Source organism: Peromyscus eremicus, chromosome 20 (assembly GCF_949786415.1).
Source record: "Peromyscus eremicus chromosome 20, PerEre_H2_v1, whole genome shotgun sequence".
In the NCBI taxonomy this organism is placed as follows: domain Eukaryota; kingdom Metazoa; phylum Chordata; class Mammalia; order Rodentia; family Cricetidae; genus Peromyscus; species Peromyscus eremicus.
The window spans coordinates 56,220,947-56,242,531 of NC_081436.1; the positions used below are offsets into that span (position 1 = coordinate 56,220,947).

Genomic DNA, 21,585 nt, shown 5'->3' on the forward strand with positions numbered 1-21,585 from the left:
TTCTTAAAATTTTATGTGTTTTTAACAACTTACTCATGTTCATTGATATAAAGTTCTGCAAGTTCATGCCAGGCTTCTTGGTCTCCAACAAATCTGATAGGAAAAATAAGGACAAAGAATATGTATAAATGTTCTATAAATGAACAAACTAGAAAATCAAATGCAAATTCCATTTTAATTAAAAAAGATTTATCAGAATAACAAAACACAATCCTCTTGTAAAACACTCACTGTTCCAGATACTCATTCAGCTCTCGAATGGCCTCCACATTTTTCCCCTGGGCTTTTCGAATGGCAATCTTACGCTTTCTTGCAGCCTATGGGTTGACATTAATAAAGGATTAGGTCCTCATGAGTCCCTGGGTTTTATAAAGAAAGTAATTTGACTGTGCAAATTATTATCTCAATGCCAGTGAAATTCCATTGTGGAAGAACTGCTTGGTGAGAGTTTATAAACATCCCCATGACATCCCACTGGGGAATTCAGACATTTCTCCAACAATCGCACATGCTTTACTTTTGATGCATGCAAAAACGTATGCATCATTTCATCCAAATAAATAACCATCCAGAGTCCTGTAATTACAAGCCAGCAGGGAATCTTAATCTCTACCCAACTTAATGTTCTTTACTCTGTCTCATTCGTAGGATTGCTATCTTAAGAGGCAGTGGAGATTGGAAGTGGTGGGGGGTCAGGGGGGAATCACACAATTGACACTTGAATGTCATTATACAAAACTGGCTTCTGACAACTTTTTCACTATTCTAAGAGAATAGCAAATTACTTATGAATCTTTAAAAAGAATAAAATATGCCTTGATAAAAATACTTTATAATAAAAATTATTTAAAACTTATATTTAAAAAATGATAAGTATAGAAATAAATGTTACTAATATATGCATTCTTCAAACAACTATTAAATAACTATTGTTTGCCAGGTATTGTGCCAGACAATGAAATGATAAAAATAACGAGGAAATAAATCATTTCTTTTGGAGTTATCTAAAGAGAAATATGCATTTAGTATAATTTTTATACAGTTAAGAGCGATGACAGAGATCTCTAGGATGTCACGGCAAAAGAGAGGAGATCCCAATAAACTATGGTACAGTGGGAGGGGTGAAAAGGAAAGAAGCAAAGAAGAATCTAGTGTAGACACCCACACTGAAATACAGAGGCTAGGCAGCTAAAAGAAAGCAAGCCAGGGAGCTATGCATGGGACGCTGCACTCCGGCAGGAACACATAAGCAAAGGCAGGAGAAAGAGTACCACCGTAAGTTCAAGACCACAGTAAGCTGCCAGGAACAGACAGCATTGCTTAAAGGATTACATGTGCATCACCTCTAACTCTGCTAAATTCAAATACAGGATAAACAAAATAAAATATGACTGGGGACAAGGAGACCTTATTTATTATGAACATGATTTATTGCTTTATAGAATACATTTTCCACAAGATACAGACAGAAAAGGGAAAATGGATGAAACCTCTTTAAACTACTAGGAGTTACTAATAGTGGGATGGGCGCTCATTGGTTTGGCTCTGAAAAAGATAGGGTTTAATTAGGGGAAACTCAATATCAAATCTAAGAAAAATATAATGATGATAACAATATTTTAGTAATGACTAAAATAAAAGTAAGAAAATAGATCCTTGATTATTCAGCTTATGCTAAAGGACCAGCACACAAAGCCACACAGTACACACATTCAATTGCTTAGTTTTACTTGGGGTTTGAAGAAATTTGCTTTATTAGGTAAAACAAAAGCATCAAAATAAGTTTAAAATTTAGAAAATCTCAAGAATTTACAAGTTAAAGTTAAAGCTTTGAAAGTAAATCAAATTCTAAAGTCATTAGAAAAATATCACACTTAATGTGGGAACCTTAACTCAGGTACTGAAGGGGAGCATAACCTAACGTGTTCTGTCTTTCTCTCATCTCTGTTCCCTATCTCTCTCTACCTGTTTTTCTGAGACAAGAGTCTCATTATCTAGCCCAAGTTAGCCCTGAATTCATCCTCCTTTTTCAGTCTCCCAAATGCTGACATTATAGGACTACACTACCACGCCTGGATAAGAAACTGATTTCTTCAAGGAGACAAAAATACCTTTAAATAAAAAACCTAGCATTATCTGAAACACAATTAAATTTGAAATAAAATTTAGCCCTATCTTTTTCATTTTTTCACAACACTTTTTTTTTCCATATGCAGTATAATAGAGCAAAAAGGTCTAGGTTTTGAAATTCAAATGGCAAGTTGATTCTCAGCTGTGACGTACCAACTTCCTTACCTGCTTCGAATCTTGCTACCTCCACTTCCCTCCAAACGCCAATGCAAAGCCACTAACAGAGTATGAGAACATCAAGGGCTAACTGCTACTTTCCTCGAACCTTTGTCAATGAGTAGTATCTATGATTCAAGCCTGACCACAACCTCTATTAAGATCTTTAAGGACTGGCACAGATTTGCTTTGCTCATTTAAACCTTGACCCAATCCATACAGGATAGGTATCAAAGAAGGTACAACACTACTACACAAATAGAGTGAAAACTTACTGAAAATATTGGAGTCAAAAGCTACAAATTAGATAGTCCAAGAACAAACAAGAATGGCAAATAATATACTTAGGCTTATAGGAACAGGTGTCGTATATACAGGCATAAACACAGTGATGTGGCATGAGTCTCAGGAAAGGTGTTCTAAAAACACCTAATGATGCTATAACTTGTTCTCAGTTATTTGACTACATAACCATTTCTCTACTGTTGAGAACACTAACACCTTTCATCATGTACAGAATAATTTGTAAAGTTCTACTCTAGAATGATCCAAAGAGAATTAATTTTAACATTTAAAAATTATTTATTTGTTGGGATTATAATATGATCACACACACACACACACACACACACACACACACACACACACACCTTTTAATCCCTCCAAATATCTCATGGATAAGTACGAAGTAGGTGATTCATTTCTGGTCAAAATGGAGTAGAAGGCACAAGATTTACTTTCCTGCCTGAAAACAGCCAAAGAACTGGACTAAATACATGAAATAAGTATTTTTAATATACAGAAGGATATCAGGTACTTAAGACTGATTCCTGAGAAGTGGGAAACAAGATAGGTGTTACATTTATTATCCTCCCTAAGTATTCTGAGAGAGTTTTTAAAGGCTGCTGAATATAGATGAAAAATCAGAGGGACTGGAGGAATGCTTGGGTTCAAAGGAAGGAGCTAAGACTCCACAAAGAGCAAACATGGTAGAGTCCATGAGGGAGAACTGCAGAGGGAGAACACAGACAAGGAGGAGCGGCTGCAGAGGCGCCCTGTAAGCACTTAGCTTAGCACATTAGTTCACACCAGTGGGCACAAAAAGCACAGCCAGGCAGACAACCAGGAGGAAGGCACAGGGTAAAGAGTAGACTAGGACACCATCAGACTAAATCCCAGTCTAAAATGTTCATCCACTGTCAGTCTGTATTTCTTGCATGTACCTTTTCTTACCTAGCAATACATAACAATTTTCTGAATTTTCCTAAATTGTTTATTTGGCTAAATCCTGGCAGAAGTCAATTTAAGTCTTAAAATAAAATGTGTTCTATATCTTCTAAGTGATTTCAATATCCAGATTAAAATTTCTAGTATAAAGAAGGAAACTTCAAAACATACTTTTTTGCTGTAGAATCATAAAGAGAAAGCTATTCAAGTCTTCAAATTGAATATACATTCTATGATATATAAAATATTCCATGAGCTGTACTAACATGAGTGTTTCACAGCTAAGAGGAGAACTGAAGTACATGTCAGTGTCCTCATTCACACTGAACAGTGCTGGACACTGACAGAGCATGCAGATACACAAGGAAGACAGAAAGCAGCTGCCTCACATATTTTACAACTGGAAAGAACCTGAAAAATAGGCAGTGATAATTAAATCTCTTCATTTTATATAAACAAGAGCCAGTCTCAACTTACACAGCAAAGCTTAAGGCTCCTGCACACTTTCACTCTGCTTTTCTGCAGTGTCTTGTTCTCTGGACACTTAGCACTCAGCTGTCCAACTGCAATTCACAAATTCTATCCCAGAGTCAAACAATACATCTCCAGAGAGCCACAGAGACTGTGGGTTTTGAATGATTACCAAGCAACCAGAATAAGGGTCAAGAAAAGGCTTCTCTTGGCTTTTGAAAAGCATTTCAGAGCATATAAAAATGTATGTAAAGAAAAGGTCTTTACTTTTCCTATTGTGACTTCCCAGTATAAAATTCATGCTCAGGAAATAGAAAAGGATAAAAGGCCTGCCTTCATATACACACTCCATAGTAGCAATGAAGGTCTAGTTGAATGACATTTGCAGAATGAAATTTCTGTAGGAAAGACAAAATGGAATCCCACCTCTATTCATCACCATGGCTTATTTGATCACAATCAAGGGCTGTCTCTAGACTCCAACTGCCATTTCAGAATTTGTGACTTACTAGTGCATGATGCTGGCTAGGTCTCTTAACTTCTCTATGAGCTGGTTCCCTTGTAAATAAAGAAGGGAAGATCTGGCACATTATAAAATTACAGTGATAATTATCAGATATTAGTCTCCTGTCATCCGTATTCACTTATCACATCTTGCTTGGCAGAAAGTTATAGCTTTATTCGAAGTTAGTGGTAGAGTAGAAAATATAATGTAAGCTATTCTAAACATACATACCTCACTTACATCAGAATAACAAAACCAGAACACATTAAATAAGTAATATCTTTTTTTGTCCTCACAAAGATTAGAATTTTAGGACCTAGAAAGAAGACTCAGTAATTAAGTATACTTGCTGCTCTTCCAGAGGACTTCAGTTCAGCTTCCAGCACCCACATCAGGTGGCTCACAACCACTTGTACCTCCAGCTACAGTGATTGTAATTTTAATTCTTAAAAATTAAAAATGAACCTTAAAAAGGATAGAATTTTAGCTTGTACTAACTCCAATAATTTATCCCTTAACCTCAATCAATATTCTCAATTAACAATCTGGACACATTATAAAATACAATAATAGTTCTGAAGAAACTATTTGCAACAGTGGAAACTACTGAAAAATACAACAGATCCCAAACAATTTACTCTACTGCTTAAAAATGAATGAACAGGCCAACAACAGATCCTATATCCAATTCTGTTTTCTTCAATAAAAACCAAATAAAAAAGGTTTAACACCTGGTTTCAGAGAATTGACTCTTCTGGGCTAAATCTATTTAGCAAATATAATATACATAGTTCTGCATCCTCAATAGGACATATAAGATATTCTCATTCTTACTGACATAATAAAAGGGAAAGTGAACAGAGAGCCGAATTTGGGGTGAATACAATTTGAACAGAAATGTTCCTGTAAGTTTTTCCAATAAAAACTACAGAGAAGTTATTTACAGGTACAGTTTTATATGTCTATACTCCCCAAATATGGGTGGCTGACACAGAAAAATGAAAAGTTCAAGGCACCCTGCGCCACAAAGTGACCGCCAGGTCAGTCCATATCACTGTCCTGGCTAGTTTTGTGTCAACTTGACACAAACAAGAGTTATCAGAGAGGAGGGGCCTCAACTGAGAAAATGCCTCCATAAAGTCTGGCTGTAGGTAAGCCTGCAAGGGCAGTTCTTAATTAGCGATTGATGGGAGGTCTCAGTCCACTGTGGTAGAGCCACTCCAGGGCTGGTGTCCTGGGTTCAATAAGAAAGGCTGAAGGAGCCATGAGGAGCAAGACAGTAAGCAGCACTTCTTCATGGCCTCTGCATCAGCTCCTACCTCCAGGTTCCTGCCTTATTTGAGTTCCTGTCCTGACTTCCTTCAGTGATGAACAGTGAGGTAGAAGTACAAGCCAAATAAACTCTTTTCCTCCCCAGTTGCTTTTGGTCACGGTGCTTCATCACAGCAATGGTAACCCTAACTAGCACAACTTAACATAGAGACCCTATCTAAAAAAAAATATTAAAAAACAAACAATATACACGCTCATAAATTGCTTTAAATTTTAAAAGATTATGAATAAATCTTCATCAAATTAGTTCCGGGTCCTCTAAAAAAATTATACACAATTGGCAAGCTTGCAGAGAAATAACCTCTAGAAGTAGATTAAAGGATTACTGTGTTCCACCCAGTAAAACACAATCTCAGATTCCCTGAACTCAAGATTTCAGGGCCCAGAAAGGAAAGAAAAGTTGCTTAGCAAAGAGAAAGGAGTACCCAGTTCTCCAGGCACAAAGAAAGTGTGAATTCAAAGTATCCCCACAAGGCACAGAGGCAATCTATCTATTTCCAAAATAAAATGTAAAGTACTTGATCATCATCATCAACAATACACACACACACACACACACACACACACACACACACACACACACAGAGACAGAGACAGAAATAGAGACAGAGAGACAGAGACAGAGACAGAGGGGAGGAAGAGAGATACATGTATACAGCTTGTTTGTGCATTAAAAAAAAATTCTTTGAAAGCAAACCATAGTAAATCAACAGTATGCCCAAGGGAAGGAGGACTTGAGCTCGAAGGCAGGACTGACTTATTTTTTTCCCATGTATCATTTTTTACTATCTATAATTTTTAATGTGAGTATCCAAAACTTTTTTTAAAAATATTGCACAATTTTTAAAAATTAGAAAAAAAAAAATTGGCCGGGCGGTGGTGGCGCATGCCTTTAATCCCAGCACTCGGGAGGCAGAGCCAGGCAGATGTCTGTGAGTTCGAGGCCAGCCTGGGCTACCAAGTGAGTTCCAGGAAAGGCACAAAGCTACACAGAAAAACCCTGTCTCGAAAAATCAAAAAAATAAAATAAAATAAAATAAAAATAAAAATTAGAAAAGGAGAAATTATTCCTTTTCATGACCTCCTCAAAACTCTGAAAACTTAATTCTAAGCATCATATTCTTCCCTTCCTAAGGAAGGCTTGCACTTAATGTGAAACCTTGTGCCATTCCTTGGGATTTAACGTATTTCTCCACCTCACTGCCTTTGTCTCATGTAAACCGCACTCATTCTTTACAGCCTCTGAGGGTCAAAACTTAGAGAGAAAGTCACAAAAGAATCAAAACTGAATAAATCAATTTCAAGGTCCAAAAGATGCTTGTCATATAATGAACCTCCTAAAAAACAAAGACAAGGCAAGCCTCTATCTAAGGCACCCTTCTGTCTGGTCTTGTGTGTAACACTCAGTGTTTCTGAACGAATGTGTGTGAATGAGGAGGGTCTTTAAAACTGGCTGTACAGATCCATTTCTTCATTAAACACAGAAGCACAAGACAAAAGGGTCAGATGATTGCTGTTAGACAATGCAGGACTTTAACCTTTGAGGTTATGCCTCGAATTTGCTTTAGAAGAAGAAACAGAGACGCCTTCAACACAGTAACTCAACTGTTTAATACTAAATTCAAGTCTTCTATTAGATATGTTAGTTTTAAATTCTGAATGGCTTTGTGTCTTTCCCCTCAATGCCCAATATACTGCTTCCTTCCTAAGGGTAAAAGAACAGAGCTGGCCTTTATTGCTATATTACAAACATTTTGGTGGCTCATGAGAAATACTCAGTAGTAAGTATTTAGGAAACAAAGGAGGAGATTGGGAAGATCTGATTATATTTCATAACCAATAATACATTTGAGAAACCTGAATCCAGTCACCTTGTTCAACATGTCTAATACTGGAATCTACTTGCTATCTGCTCACTCATACTCTAAAAGAAATAAGGTGGATTTCTCTTTTAGCCAGTCTTAAAAAACCACAAAGATCCATAACATATGAAAAGCAAGACAGTCACATTAAAGTATAAATTACCTAACTCTTTCTTGTATGCTGTCTTGATGATGAAAACGAGGCCGTCACAAGCACTCTACCACTAAGTGAAGTAATTTATTAAAAATATCCCCACTTAAACCAAAACAGAAGTACCATGTTTGACTCCAAGAAAACAAATTATTAGCTACTCATATTAACCTACATGTGAAAAGCATAGGAAACTCAGAAACTTGATTTTACTTTTTTCAATATATGGTTAAATGGCAAAGAAGACTAGTAAATCCTTATGAGTAAATACATGAGAAAATACTTAGCAATAGAAAAGTGGTACTTTATAATTTATTTTATGTGCATAGGTGTTTTGTCTGCGTGCCATGCATGTCTGTGTATCATGTGTATGTCTGGTGCCTGCACAAGTCAGAAGAGGGCATCAAATCTCCTGGCACTGGAGTTACAGATGGTTGTGAGCCACCATATGGTACTGGGAATTGAACCTGGGTCCTCGGGAAGAGCATCCAGTGCACTTAACTGATGAGCCATCTCTCTAATCCTAAGTGGTACTTTTTAAAAGTAACTTTTTCAAGGCACATGACAAGCTATTAAGATAGCTAAAATTCGAAAATGATTTTAAAATTAATTAGTAATTAATTAGTAAATTTATATTACTAGTATCTAGACAAACTGATAGACATTATTTCTTAATTTGCTTTCTGTAAGAGAAAGGCTTATCATGATCTGAACTTTTCCCAAAGCTTTCTATATTCTGAAAATCATTACCAAGCAAGGAAATGCTTCCACTCAAATATCGACAATAACAAAAACAAACAAACAAATAAAAAGCAAAGCAAAACTACTTAAAAGTCTCTATGGGAAATTTCCCTACAATAACACTAACAGTAGGAATTTAGCACCCATGAGGCATTTCAGCTACTGTAACACTCTGTATCACCAGACGGCAAAAGCAGTAAGCAGAAATGGCGGTTTATGATCAATCCTATACAAATGTGCTTTAAGGAATCCATAAGATACTTTCTGTTATTTATTATTAAATTATTTATTGTTAAATAATTTCCAATGTTAACATCAATAATTTCTTTAAGATGAATTGCCACTGCCCTTTTCTTTTTTCTTTTTTTTTTTTGGTTTTTTTTGTTTTTGTTTTTGTTTTTGTTTTTGTTTTTGTTTTTGTTTTTGTTTTTCAAGGCAGGGTTTCTCTGTGTAGTTTTGGTGCCTGTTCTTGATCTCACTCTGTAGACCAGGCTGGCCTCAAACTCATAGAGGTCTGCCTTCCTTTACCTCCCAAGTGATGGGATTAAAGGCCTGTGCCACCACTGCTCAGTGCCATTGTTGTTCAATTAAATATTTTGGCATCATACAATCTATAAAAATACATGATTTTTTTTAAATGGCAACTTTTAAAGATATACTTGCCAAGGAGAAAACTTTTCTTAAGTTACCTTGTGTGAACATAATAATCTTTCCTTTTACAAAAAGAAAATCTGGTGTTTGTTTAATAATTTCAAAAATGGGGCTAGAGAAATGTGTCGTCCTTTAACAGTACTGGTTTCTCTTCCAGAGGACCCAGCTTTGATTCCCAGCACCACATGGAGACTCACAACCTTCTCTAATTCCAGTTCCAAGGATATCACATTCTCTTCTGGCCTCCACAGGCACTGAACACAAATTGTGCACAGACTTACATGTGGGCAAAACACCCATACTATAAAAGTTAAGCAATTTTTAAAACATTTTTAAATTCTAAAAACGTTTTCTTTTTGCAGTTATAAGTATACTGCAATATAGAAAGACATAAAGATGACTATTGTCTATAACTCCCTTATAACTCTCCATATAGCGAAAGACGGAGGCAAGCTATGATGCCAGAATATTAAATTAAACATTATCACATTAAAAAAGACAACTAGGGAATTTTAAAACAAATAATTATTGACATCTTAATGTAATTTTAATTCAAGCATTAAATAGGAAAAAGGCAAAAAACAAAATGAAATAAAGAGCTGCAGTAACTGCATATAACAATCGCTGAGATGACACCTTTCATTTTTAACCAGGATAACTAAAACATATCCACACACACCAAATGAACTGGTACTTCATAAAGCTTCATAACATGGAAAGAGTGCTGCTGGGTTTTTATCCCCTCATCAAGTTTTTTTTTTTTTTTTTTTCCGGAGCTGAGGACCGAACCCAGTGCTTTGCACTTGCTAGGCAAGCACTCTAGCACTGAGCTAAATCCCCAACCCTCCCTCACCAAGTTTTAAGTAACTTTCTAAATAAGACAAAAGTGAAATCTTATTGAAGAGTATCAAATATCTTTAAAATAAAACATTGCTCACCTAAACTATCTAAAAGAAAAAGGAAAAAGCTCTTTCAGTATTTCCTCAACTAATTCATTTTATCCTTACATTAATTTTTAAGTCACTTTCAGGATAATGTACAAACTTACAGTGTTAGTTGGATCTTCTTGCAAAATTCGATCATACAGCTGTATAGCATCATCATATCTATTTAAAAAGAAAGATATATCAAGAATCATTATGACCTTAAAATGTCATAAATCCATAAAACTATTAAATAGGGCTTCATCTTCATAACTGCTATGCAAGTTTTCCTATTTTCATTTGACAGTGAACGGTTAGTCTATTTTTAAGAAAACAAAAATCATAAAGTCTTTACAGAAAGCCCTTCTACAAAAACATTAATTTCATCTAAATACAAAGGTAAGAACTAGCAACCAAGGTTAAAAAAATAGCTTTTTTTTTCTTTTAGTTTTGCTACTGAGGCATTAAGAGTTATAAACTGCAGTAGAGTACATGGAAACGAGATGGATGAGAAACTGAAGGTAGCAAATAGGCCATCAGTAACATCTTGGAGGTAAAAAGACGCAGATACTGCATACACACTGGTATTAGCAGACTAAATGTGCATGAGCACCATACACACAAACATATTCAAGGCTTATGTGTAAAGTGGACAAAGCGTAAAATAGATGAGAGATACAAACACTCATTTCTATGTTTCTGAAGATTAGGAAACCCCAGGCCAGATTATTTAAAGTGCCAACAAGAACACATTGAAAACTCTTGAGCATACAATGCACGTAGCACTGGATGACATTCTCACTTCCTAGAGTGGAGATACAGCCCTACCAATACAAGCTGACAAATCTAAAGGGGAATTGTAATCTCCATTTGGGCCTCATGGATACTTCTCTCAAGAATATACATTCAAATTGCTGCTTACTCAGTTTGATATCCATGATGCTACACCAAACTCAATTCCAGCCCAAACCTACAATTTCCCATTTTTGTTGTTTTGTTTTCTTAGGTTGATGACAACTCAGCATAAAAGACAGAAAACTAAGTCACTTTGACCTTTTCCCTTTACTTCTAAAACATTATTGATGGTCTATTTTCTATCTCTTAATTCCTTTCACCCATCCTCTATGTTTTGTTATAACTTACAATAATAGTATAAGAAGTTCAAAACTGTTCTTTATTAGACTATATAGTCACATAGAATGTTTTTACATATAAATCCAAAGGTTCTCATTTCCTTTCCTCATTTCCTCATTTTCCTAAAATGGTTTCTTCCTATCTTCACTGACACCCCTTAGCAGGGCATATTAGTGATACATAACCATAACTGCCTGTTATCTTCAGCTTCAGTCCTAGCCAAAAACTCCACCTCACCTTACACTCTAGCCACAGTGAACTCTGAATTCTGGATTTCCCTACAATGTGCTTTAGACATGTCAACATAGGTCCAAATGTGTCTCCACCCTTGCTTCATTTGAAACAGACCATCTCTTTCCTCAATTTCTGGGCTACATGCATTTTTCAAAAAGGAGTTGTTTTTCTAAAAGACTGAAAACTCTTGATCCAAATGATGACCATGTCTTCCATGTACTTTGATAGTGTATGCACGAATATGTGTATGCTTTCCTCAAACCCTAGGAAGCGGGCAATACCCTTATTTTAGAAGAATAAAGCTGAAAAGATTTAATATTCATTTGTCAAGTCCAAAACTAGAAAATGTTAGAACTGGGGTCTAAAGTCAGTTCTTCTGGTAGAGCATGACCTAATTTCAATAGCCAGAAGTGGCAAATGGGTTTCACTTCATGTTAAGTGCTACATCCTAGAAGTATGGGTGGGATTTGTATTGAGAAACACTCTGACATTAGACAGAACTCAGGAGTACAAAGCCCTTCTGCATCAATGATGTACTGTAGACACAGCTTCCACATCTGCCATGTTTAAGTGAAATTATATTGTTCACGGGATGTTTACCTTTCCATAGCTTCAAATCTCATGCCTGTTAACCGCTTAACTCTGTGACTACCAGGGAACTGTCTTCTTAATTCCTGAAGACAAAACTGAAAACACAATGGGTTAAATAAAAAAAGACCTGGACAAGTGTAATGACATCACATAAATGTCCTATTTTATAAATGGTCTAAATAGTTTCTACTATGTCCCAAAGTATCTAGTTTCATTTACTGTTTTATTGGTAGAATATTTTGTTGTTTTCTTTTATGTGCATGATGCTAGAGAGCAAATCCAGAACCTTCTACAAGCTAGCCAAGAATCCTACTGGATTACACAGTTACAACCCTAATCCTGGACTTCCTGTTAGAGAAGCATTCAAAATTTGTTATAGAAAGCATTCAATACATCCAATACCGTAAGCCTTAACCACACACTAATATATAACTCATAAAGCAAATTAAATATAGGGTAAAATATAATTAAATACTTACCAATGCCAAGTCATCCCGACCATAGTCTAGGGCTGCAATCATCACCTGCTCATATATGATCCAAACTAGAAATATGAGATGGAAAAAAAAAAACCTGAATTAATATAGAAATTTCCTAAACATAAATTAAATTCCTCTACTTGCAAGAATTTTAAAGAATGTGACTTTTTAACTGAAAATTATTTCTAAACTTAAGACTGCATCTTTATATGTATTCAGCAATATAAAATCTTCTGAAGCAAAAAAAATTGATATTTAACACATACTAAATTCTTAAATTCTCTATGAAGTACATTTTGACCAGATCAGAATGCCATTATGAAATATACATTTACCAGTTTTGTGAGCCTTTAAAACCTAAGTGCCTATTCAATGGCTTCAATACTGTGGTGGTTTGAATAAGACTGTCCTCCACAGTCTCTGGAACTTGAAGACTTGGTCCCAGTTGTTTGGGGAGGTCTAAGAGACCTCCTTGCTGGAGAAGTATATCTCTGGGGGCAGGATTTGAACTTTCAAAGCCTCTCCTTCATGACTGTAGTTCAAGAAGTGAGTCTTCATCTTCCTACTCCTGCCACCATTATGGACTCTAACCTCCTGGAACCATAACTCCAAATAAATTGTCGTAAGTATTCTGCTGCTGTAATGAAACACCATCACCAAAAGAAAGGGTTTATTTCTTCTTATAGCTTGAAATCTATCATCCAAGAGAGTCGGTGTAAGAACTCAACATAAGAACATGGAGCAGGAATCAATGAAGAGGCAATGGAGGAGTGCTGCTTATTGGCTGCTCCTTGTGGCCTGCTCAGACTGCCTTCTTCTACAACCTGCCCCTAGTGAACTGGGCCCTCCCATTCACGTTGTCAGTCAAGAAAATGCACCAAGGGCTGACCAAGAGGTCAATGTGGTGGAGGCATTTTCTCAACTGAGGTCCTATGACATAAAACTACCCAGCACAGACTCTTTCCTCTATTAGTTGTCACAGTCATGTTGCTATGTCACAGAAATAGAAAAGGAACTGATCAACAATTACAAATCCTCTTTAAACTAAAGCACCATTCATTACATTTCCTGAAACAAAGGAGTGATATAACTAATAGGTACAATGTTAATAAAAACACATTAAATATGAAGAATCACAAATAAGACATGCTAGGCCTACACATAATAATTGAAAACTTACTGTCATCCCCAAGCTTAGAAGCATAATCACTAATTAGTTCTTCTCCAACTTCCATAATTTGTTCACTATTTCTTGAGTTTTCTTCTCTCCATTTTCTCATTTTATCTCGCATTTCTGAAAAAATAGAAAATTAAAGTTCTTAACAGATACACATATATGAACATATGATAGATTGCAAAATATTGACTAAATGAAATCAACTATTTACATAAGGAAATAAACTCTAACTTACAGGCAAATCTGTGATATCGCAACTATCTTTAAATATAATGAACACCATGCCATGGGCCTGCTATCACTTTAGGCAACTGTAGGTCTTAATTGGAGGGGTGAGGGGAAATATAGACTACTTGCAGGGTTTTGTAAAAGCCAGAGATTATTTTCTAAAAAAAAAAAAAAAAAAAAAAAAAAAAAAAAAAAAAAAAAAAGCTGGTGGGCATACAATTATATATTGACATCTCAAAAGAGTCAACATATTTTTGCAATTTACTCATAAAAATTTTTCAAGACTACATATTGGGCTATCAACAAAGGGATATTCACATCTAATTTCCTTAATAGTATCCTGCCATGGAAGTAAACAAGAAATCAATTACAACAAAAGAAACCTTTGATTGAACTATAACATCAGTAAGATCAAGTAACTAACATAAAATGGAGAACAACTTTGCAAATTACAATACAACAGGTAATTCTAGAATACAGAACTCTGGAATACAGAACTCTGCTGTGGTTTAAATGTCTCTCCGGGTTGGAAATCTGCTTCCCAATAAACCAGGTTGGGGCAGAACATTTTTATGTGGGTATTAGATCTTAGGGCTCTGTCCTAATGAACAGATCAAGATCATTATCACAGGAGAGATTTGGCAGGAGTGTTAGTTATCACAGGGGGCTAGTTACGACAGAAGAGGTTCCTGACTTATTAAAGAAAAAGGAATTTCACCCCTTAAGTCTTGTCAACTCACAAACTTTTGGCCTTCCCCTAGTAGTGGAGAGCCAGAATGCTTTCACCAGAACCACGAGCCCATAAAAAAAAAAAAAAAAATTGGTTTTCTTTAAAACAAAACAAAACAAAAATTCCCATTAAAAATAAATCAATAAAACTAAAAGCCCAATCTGGAGTGCTAAGGACTGACTATAATAAAAACAAAACCAAAATATTTTAGAAGCATATCTAATCTGGTTCCTTTTACATAATATTATAGCTAAATGTTTATGACTCTTTTCAAATTTTTTAAAAATCCTAAGACTCAAAGTGGTGAGAGGTCTTTGGGAGATAATCAGTGCCCTCACAAGAAGACAGGTTTGTCTTTCCTCTGCTTTCTGCCATCAGTTGTCTAATCCTCACTAGACACTGGATCTGCCAGGACCTATCTCTCCACTTCCTAACCTCCAGCAATATACAGAAACAATTTCTAGTTTAAGACATCCACAGTGGTGCATTTGTTATTATATTGGCCTGAACTAAGACACATAGTTGAGGTATGACTAACTATCCAGCTAAGTACATTCATGCTGTCTTATGTTTAATCTGTACACAAAGATCAAGAGTGGAAATGCAATATTCAAACTGCTAGGCTTCAAGTCTCAACACTGACACTTTCCATTAGTGTGATATTAGCTGAGTATACTTTGCGCTTCAATGTTCTTGTCTACCAAGTGAATATAAAAATGATACTTGTATAATTTGGCTATTGTAATGAACATTATTAATTAGTTGTACGGATTGAAAACAGGACCTGGCATAATATGAACTTAAAAAATGGCTATTACTATTTCAGTTGCCAACATTTTGTTCGGTTTTTTATGCATGCTGCTAATTTCCTTATGGTCCCTGAATCAGCAGATTTTAAAGCTTCTCCCCTAAGTCATTCTACATTCATTTATAACTGCAAACACTATAATCTCATTCTAATTACAGCATCTCTGGCTTGCTCTTTACTTTGCATTTTATCGGAGAATTTAAACCTGAGTCAAGATACTACCACCTCATGGCCAAAATTTGCATCCAATTATTTTGTAAGCCAAGAACCTATAGCTTTTTTTCTGAGCTGCAATGTTATAGGAATAGTCAATATGAGCCAAATAATACAAAAAACTGCTGATATTTACTATCTGGTTTTTCATTGGAAAAAACACACTGACACCTGGGCACTAAGAAGCAGAATAAGTGGTCTAGTCAGAGGACTTGTCAACTCTGCCTCATCAACCTAAAAACAGTGACTTGGGACTTACCATTTAACACTTCTACTACTTTGGTTATTAAATACACAGGATTACAAGTTTTGTAGGTCTCTCATCCAACTTAAATAAAGCAAAACTGAGAGACCACATATTTGGACAGTGCTATGGTTTGGGGCTCTTGCTTTGCTTTTAAGCTGATTTTGATTACTGTTAAGAGGTCATGCACTCTTGAGTCGGCTGTTTGAAACCTGGGGCCTATGCAGGATCACTTGGCTCGGCCTGGGAGGAGGGGACTGGACCTACCTGGACTGAGTCTACCAGGTTGGTCTCAGTCCGCGGGGGAGGCTTTACCCTGGAGGAGGTGGGAATGGGGTGGGCTGAGGGGAAGGTGAGGGGGGTGGGAGGGGGGAGAACAAGGGAATTCGTGGCTGATATGTAGAACTGAATTGTATTGTGAAATAAAAATTTAAAAAAAATCACTATAACAAAAAAAAAAAAAAGAGGCCATGCACTCATGAATTCCTCAGAGGCATCACTATAGTCTTTCATCCAACTTCATATATATGTTGCCCCCATTTATGTGGTCCAAGTACAGGGCTCCTAATATTAAGTAATTTACATAAAACATTCTACTCAATGTAAAATTCTACAAAATGTTTAGTTACGTTTACTGTAAGTAAAATAGGGAAAACTTCTGTCTAGAAATAAAGTTTTGGGAGTAATCCTTCCTTGATTATACTTTTCATTTTAGGCAGTCCCCCAAAGATGGCATGTTCCTCAAAGCCAAAGTCATTTTATTCTATTCTATATATGTAAACTACTCACCCCTTTCCTGTACATGCTATTAACTACTGTCTATGCACTGGGGGTAATATCAATATGAGAGGAGGTTATAAAGGGGCTAGCCTATTCATCTCTCCCTAAGGACTCACTGTGCTAAGACACCTGGACCTTGAAAAATGAGGAAACAGCCCACTTCCTCCTCTTGCTTCTTTTGTACAAAACTTCTTCCAACCCTGGATTTCCTCCACTTCAGTATGAATTATGAAATACCACTTACAGGTTCACTTATATGAATATACCTTTTATAAATTATTCTGTCCCACAAATTTGCATCATAAAGTCAGTTACAGGATAAAGAAAATTGCCATTGCCAGGGGACTTGAGGGACTGGGTGGGTACTAAATTCAAAGGAATAAAAAGAATTTATTTCAATGTATTTAAACTTCAGTAGAAGTGTTCTTCCAATTATGTACTGCAATGCACTAGTGAGATGTGAAATCAATCAGGTGTGTTCCACCATTTGAAAGCAAATGGTCATAGAGGACCCATCAAAAGAGCAGTATAAAAAGTGTAAGGTGAACCTAGAAGAAAGCTACTAAGAAACAAGGGCAAGGGGCTGGGACAGAGATGACTCAGCTAGTGGAGTGCTTGTTACAGAAGAATAAAGACCTTAGTTCCGATCCCTAGAACCCTTGGAAAAGCTAGACATTGCAACACCCTCCCTTAGTCTCAGTAATGGGATATAGAGACAGGTGGATACTGGAGGTCCATTGGCCAATCAGTCTAGCCAATCTGTGACTTCAAGGTGTAGTGAGAGAAACTGTCTTGAAAAATTGGGTAGAAATTAATAGACAAAACACCTGGCAGAAACTTACGGCATCTACATGCACACCAATATCACACATATACATACATACAAAAAGATGAAAAGAAATCAAAATCTTGCATAGAGGGACTGATCTATAATAGCAAGCATAACACAGATGTATAACATATAAACATTTGAACTGGCACAAGGTCTTCCTAGCACCTTAAAGGAAAATAAGGCACAGAAACCGAACTGTAACACCAGTTAACACATCTACAAAGCAGTCCCTACAACTAAGGCTCACCTACATCCGAGAAAAGGGAGCAAAAAGACAGAGTCAGAGGTCAGGAAGTCAGCTGTGAGACTGTGTCTTCTAGATAAGGCATGGCAGGGAAGTCACATCTATAAAATCTCAAAACTGTGGTTTCTTAATGAAATGAAGAAAAAAACAGGAAGTAGGAAGGAAGAATAGTAACAAAATTTTCACTTTATTTTTAAAAACTCATTTCATATCTACTACATGCTAGGCACTGCACAAGGTATCCTATCTAGGCCTGCATAAAAATACATCTTCAAGACACTAGAGTACTCTCCTTACAACTCTAAATTCTCTTTCTTACTTCCAATTTTTAAATAATATTCTACCTATCAAATACTTTCAACTGGCTCACAAAATGAACTTCCATTCTATTATTTATAGCATCTATTTGAGACTTAGCAGACTGTTAAGACTTACTATAATCTTTTATACACAGGTGATAAATTTTCGTATTACACGAATTACAGGGGCTGGGAAGATATTCAGTGACTAGGGGTTCTTGCTAGGTAAGAGCCTTCCCTTTGCAAGCACAAGAATTTGAGTCCTTTTGTTCACACCACATAAAAAGCCCTGGTTGGCTGTAATCCCACCACTGGAAAAGCAAAGAGAAAGATCACCAGGACTTGCTGTCACGAGCAGAACTTTAGGTTCAGTGAGAGACCCTGTTTCAAATGAATAAGGTAGAGAGTGATATACATCAAGACACATAATTTCCTCTTCTAGCATTTCTATGTCTATGCACACCCGCACTCTCATGTATAACATAGAACACACACATGCACATGCACACAAACTCTACAGTGCTCTTTGGACCAGTTTATGATGTTAATGGAATTCCTAAGGATACAGTCAACACTGTCCACCGTATCTAAACAAAACACCATCTCTGAGAGTCCCTATCTACCACCTACATCTCAAAAACCTTTCTCACAAGTCTCTGAAATAAGAGCCTAGAATAGTTTTCTTCTTAAAACCCTCATAAAATAGAGGTTCTCAGGAAATTTAAGCCTTCACTTTAAAAAATGAGGAAACCGTGTTCTAGCCACTGGGATGACTAAGTTCCCCTAAGATAATAAATGGCCAGAAAGCTAGAAAAATCGCAGACAACTTATTAGTGTTGATTATGAACACTCTCAACAGTTCAATCAATAAATCAAGTTCCTCCCATGTGTCAAGCACTAGTTACATAACAGTGAACAGAGTAGGCCTAGTTCCTCATATTCTAATTAGAGAAAAAAAAACCTAAAGTAACACAAACTAGTAAGTCCTTTAATAGTAAGAAAGATCATGATCCAAGAGCAGGTTGTGTTCGATTCTGTTGCTTGGTTTTTTTTTATTTTCTAGTTTTTTCTTTCTTTCTTGTGTAAATATGGTGGCAGTGGTGAGAGGCTGTATGTGTAAGGGTCCTGCAGGATGTAACATCTGAACACAATTCTGAGAGATTAAAGTCTAAAGAAAGGAGGCGTGAGACTGTGAGGGGAAAACACTTAGTAGGAGGAATTGCATGTGCCTACCCCAACACAAGAGCATGGCAAATCAGGCAACTTAGTAAAGACAAGCAGAGTCAGCTCACAGAGTTGGAACAGGCTAGATGCCACCAAAAGTCAGATCCTTCAGTGGTGTGACTTAATACTATTAACCAACAGCACAACCTTTTTCCTCGTGCTGAGTTTACCGATCACTTTAACACTATTTCTTCATTTGTTGTTCAACAAATGTGTACAGCAGTAACTATTCCAAATCTAGTTACAGCACTACACTTTAGAATGCCCACAGGACAGTACTGAGGTACTTACAATCATTCTGTTTGCTGGTAGTGACAAACCTACTGGTCCTTTGGTGGTACACACGCTAAATAGCTTTTAAAAGCTATACTTCACAAAACTTTCATAATACTACTTTAGAAAAATCATGAAATATTTAAAACTTTTTAAAAGCATTGGAAAAAAACACCCACTCAAAAAACTACGGTACCGCTAAGCGTACATGCTGACACAAACCTTTTAAAAACAGGTTTGTTGCTCCATTAAACTGTAAACTCTTTGAGGATTGGGGCTGTGTCTTACTTGACACATACAAAAACTCAATATAATAAACTTTTGCCCCTTATAATATTTGATATTTATTCATGATCAAACAATAAATGTAAATTTCACTCTACATGGTAAAGATTCCATGAAGGAATTCAATGGGCAAATCAGCTACTGAAGTACACTGTACTGTGCTAACTGCTGGGAACATTTACTGTCCATGAACACAAATTCCATACTTTAACAAAACTCATTTATTCTCTTAAGCATGACTCCCATCATCGTTTTTGAGAGAGGTAACAGCCCATATAGAACTGATCCAAGATTTGGATGTTTTATTTAAAGTATCTCCACTCTTGATAAACCTGATAGGAAAAGACCATGACATATGAACACATGCCCCCAAATTAACCAGTTACATTTCCCTTCAGGGTTAAAAAAAAAAAGGCATTATTGGCAGAAAATAAGTAAGACGCTATGCTGTGTGTGGTTTGAGTAGGTTCGAGATCCGGTTCTGAAAAAAAAAAAGAAACAGAAACTGCATGTGGAAGGATTGTAATTGTTTATGGCTCTTCCACACACCTTTTCCACACACTACAACCCTTCCAAATAATTAGCACGGGCCTCACTGGACCTATTTATTTCTTGGCTTTCAAGCTTGAACACATCGATTCCGCCTCCACCACGCCTCCCAGAAACCACATGAAGTGTGACAGTCTCAGCCTCGTGTCCCGCTTGCCTCCTGAACAGAAGATGACAGGCAGAACGGGGCCCACCAAGGAACCCGCCTCAGTCTCCACTCGGTTTGGCGCGTTCAGGGCGAGCTGCCCTGCGGAGGACACAGCGGAGCACGAATCTCTCCCGGGAAACTGGGGACTTCTGAACCATTTCCCAGGGCCCTGGGTCTTCCTGCATCCTCCCCGCCCGAAATTACCTTCCCAAGTCACATCATAACGCTCTGTAACCTTCGCCATCTTCCTAGAACCCAGCGGCGGCCGGGAGAGAGGGCGGGGAGAGACAGACGTCACCAGCGAACGGGCGGTAGCAAATGACGAAACCATGTTTTATTGGTCGACAGATGAGAGTGGGCGGGATCTACCGCGCATTTGTACGTCACTCAGGGGGAGAGGGCGGAGCCAAAGCAGCAAGAGTGGCAGGGCTAGGGGGGCGGGGCCGGAGAGAAGTGGGAGGAGGGGCCAGAGGGCGGTACCAGCAGGGAGGTGCGTGAGCTGCCGAGAACGGACGAGGTCCTACACTGTGAGGAGAAGCTGGTTTGGCCTGAGGTAACTTTGTTTTTTCTTTTTCTTTTTTGCCGAGATTTTAACAAATGTGACGTCTTTAGTGCTCGCTCTTCCCTGTTTTCTCATTTTCCTTTACATAGATGTATTCATTCTATTCTTCAGAGACCCCTAAAACAACGGTCTAGTCAAATATTTGCCCCACTCCCAACTTTCCTCCATACATAATGCGACTGGCTTTCTATGGGCTTTTAATATTCAACTAAACAGAAAAACAACAAAGTTTTATGAACGATTTGAAGGCTAATGTGGCATTCTCCATTTGCATTTTCTGTCCTCGGGGCCAAGGAATTCTGTGTTCATAAGAAGGCCCTGCTGCAGACCTGCATCCATAGTATTTAATTTCTTTATCCTTTCAGCCACAATTCTAGATTGGAATTTCCATAAGCGCACCCA

At 37.0% G+C, this 21,585-nt stretch overlaps 1 protein-coding gene across 1 annotated transcript in view; it reads right to left on the reverse strand.

Moving 5' to 3' along the window:
* The window catches only part of Emc2 (ER membrane protein complex subunit 2), a 34,250-nt gene extending 13,299 nt beyond the window's left edge, over positions 1-20,951 (reverse strand). The window contains exons 1-7 of the mRNA XM_059247781.1: positions 20,826-20,951; positions 13,768-13,881; positions 12,588-12,652; positions 12,118-12,203; positions 10,275-10,332; positions 232-317; positions 34-93 (exon numbers count right to left, since the gene is read on the reverse strand). Of these exons, the coding sequence (XP_059103764.1) occupies positions 34-93; positions 232-317; positions 10,275-10,332; positions 12,118-12,203; positions 12,588-12,652; positions 13,768-13,881; positions 20,826-20,865 (509 nt within the window). The 5' untranslated portion in view covers positions 20,866-20,951. The remainder of the gene's footprint in view (positions 1-33; positions 94-231; positions 318-10,274; positions 10,333-12,117; positions 12,204-12,587; positions 12,653-13,767; positions 13,882-20,825) is intronic.
* Between the last annotated feature and the right edge of the window lie 634 nt (positions 20,952-21,585).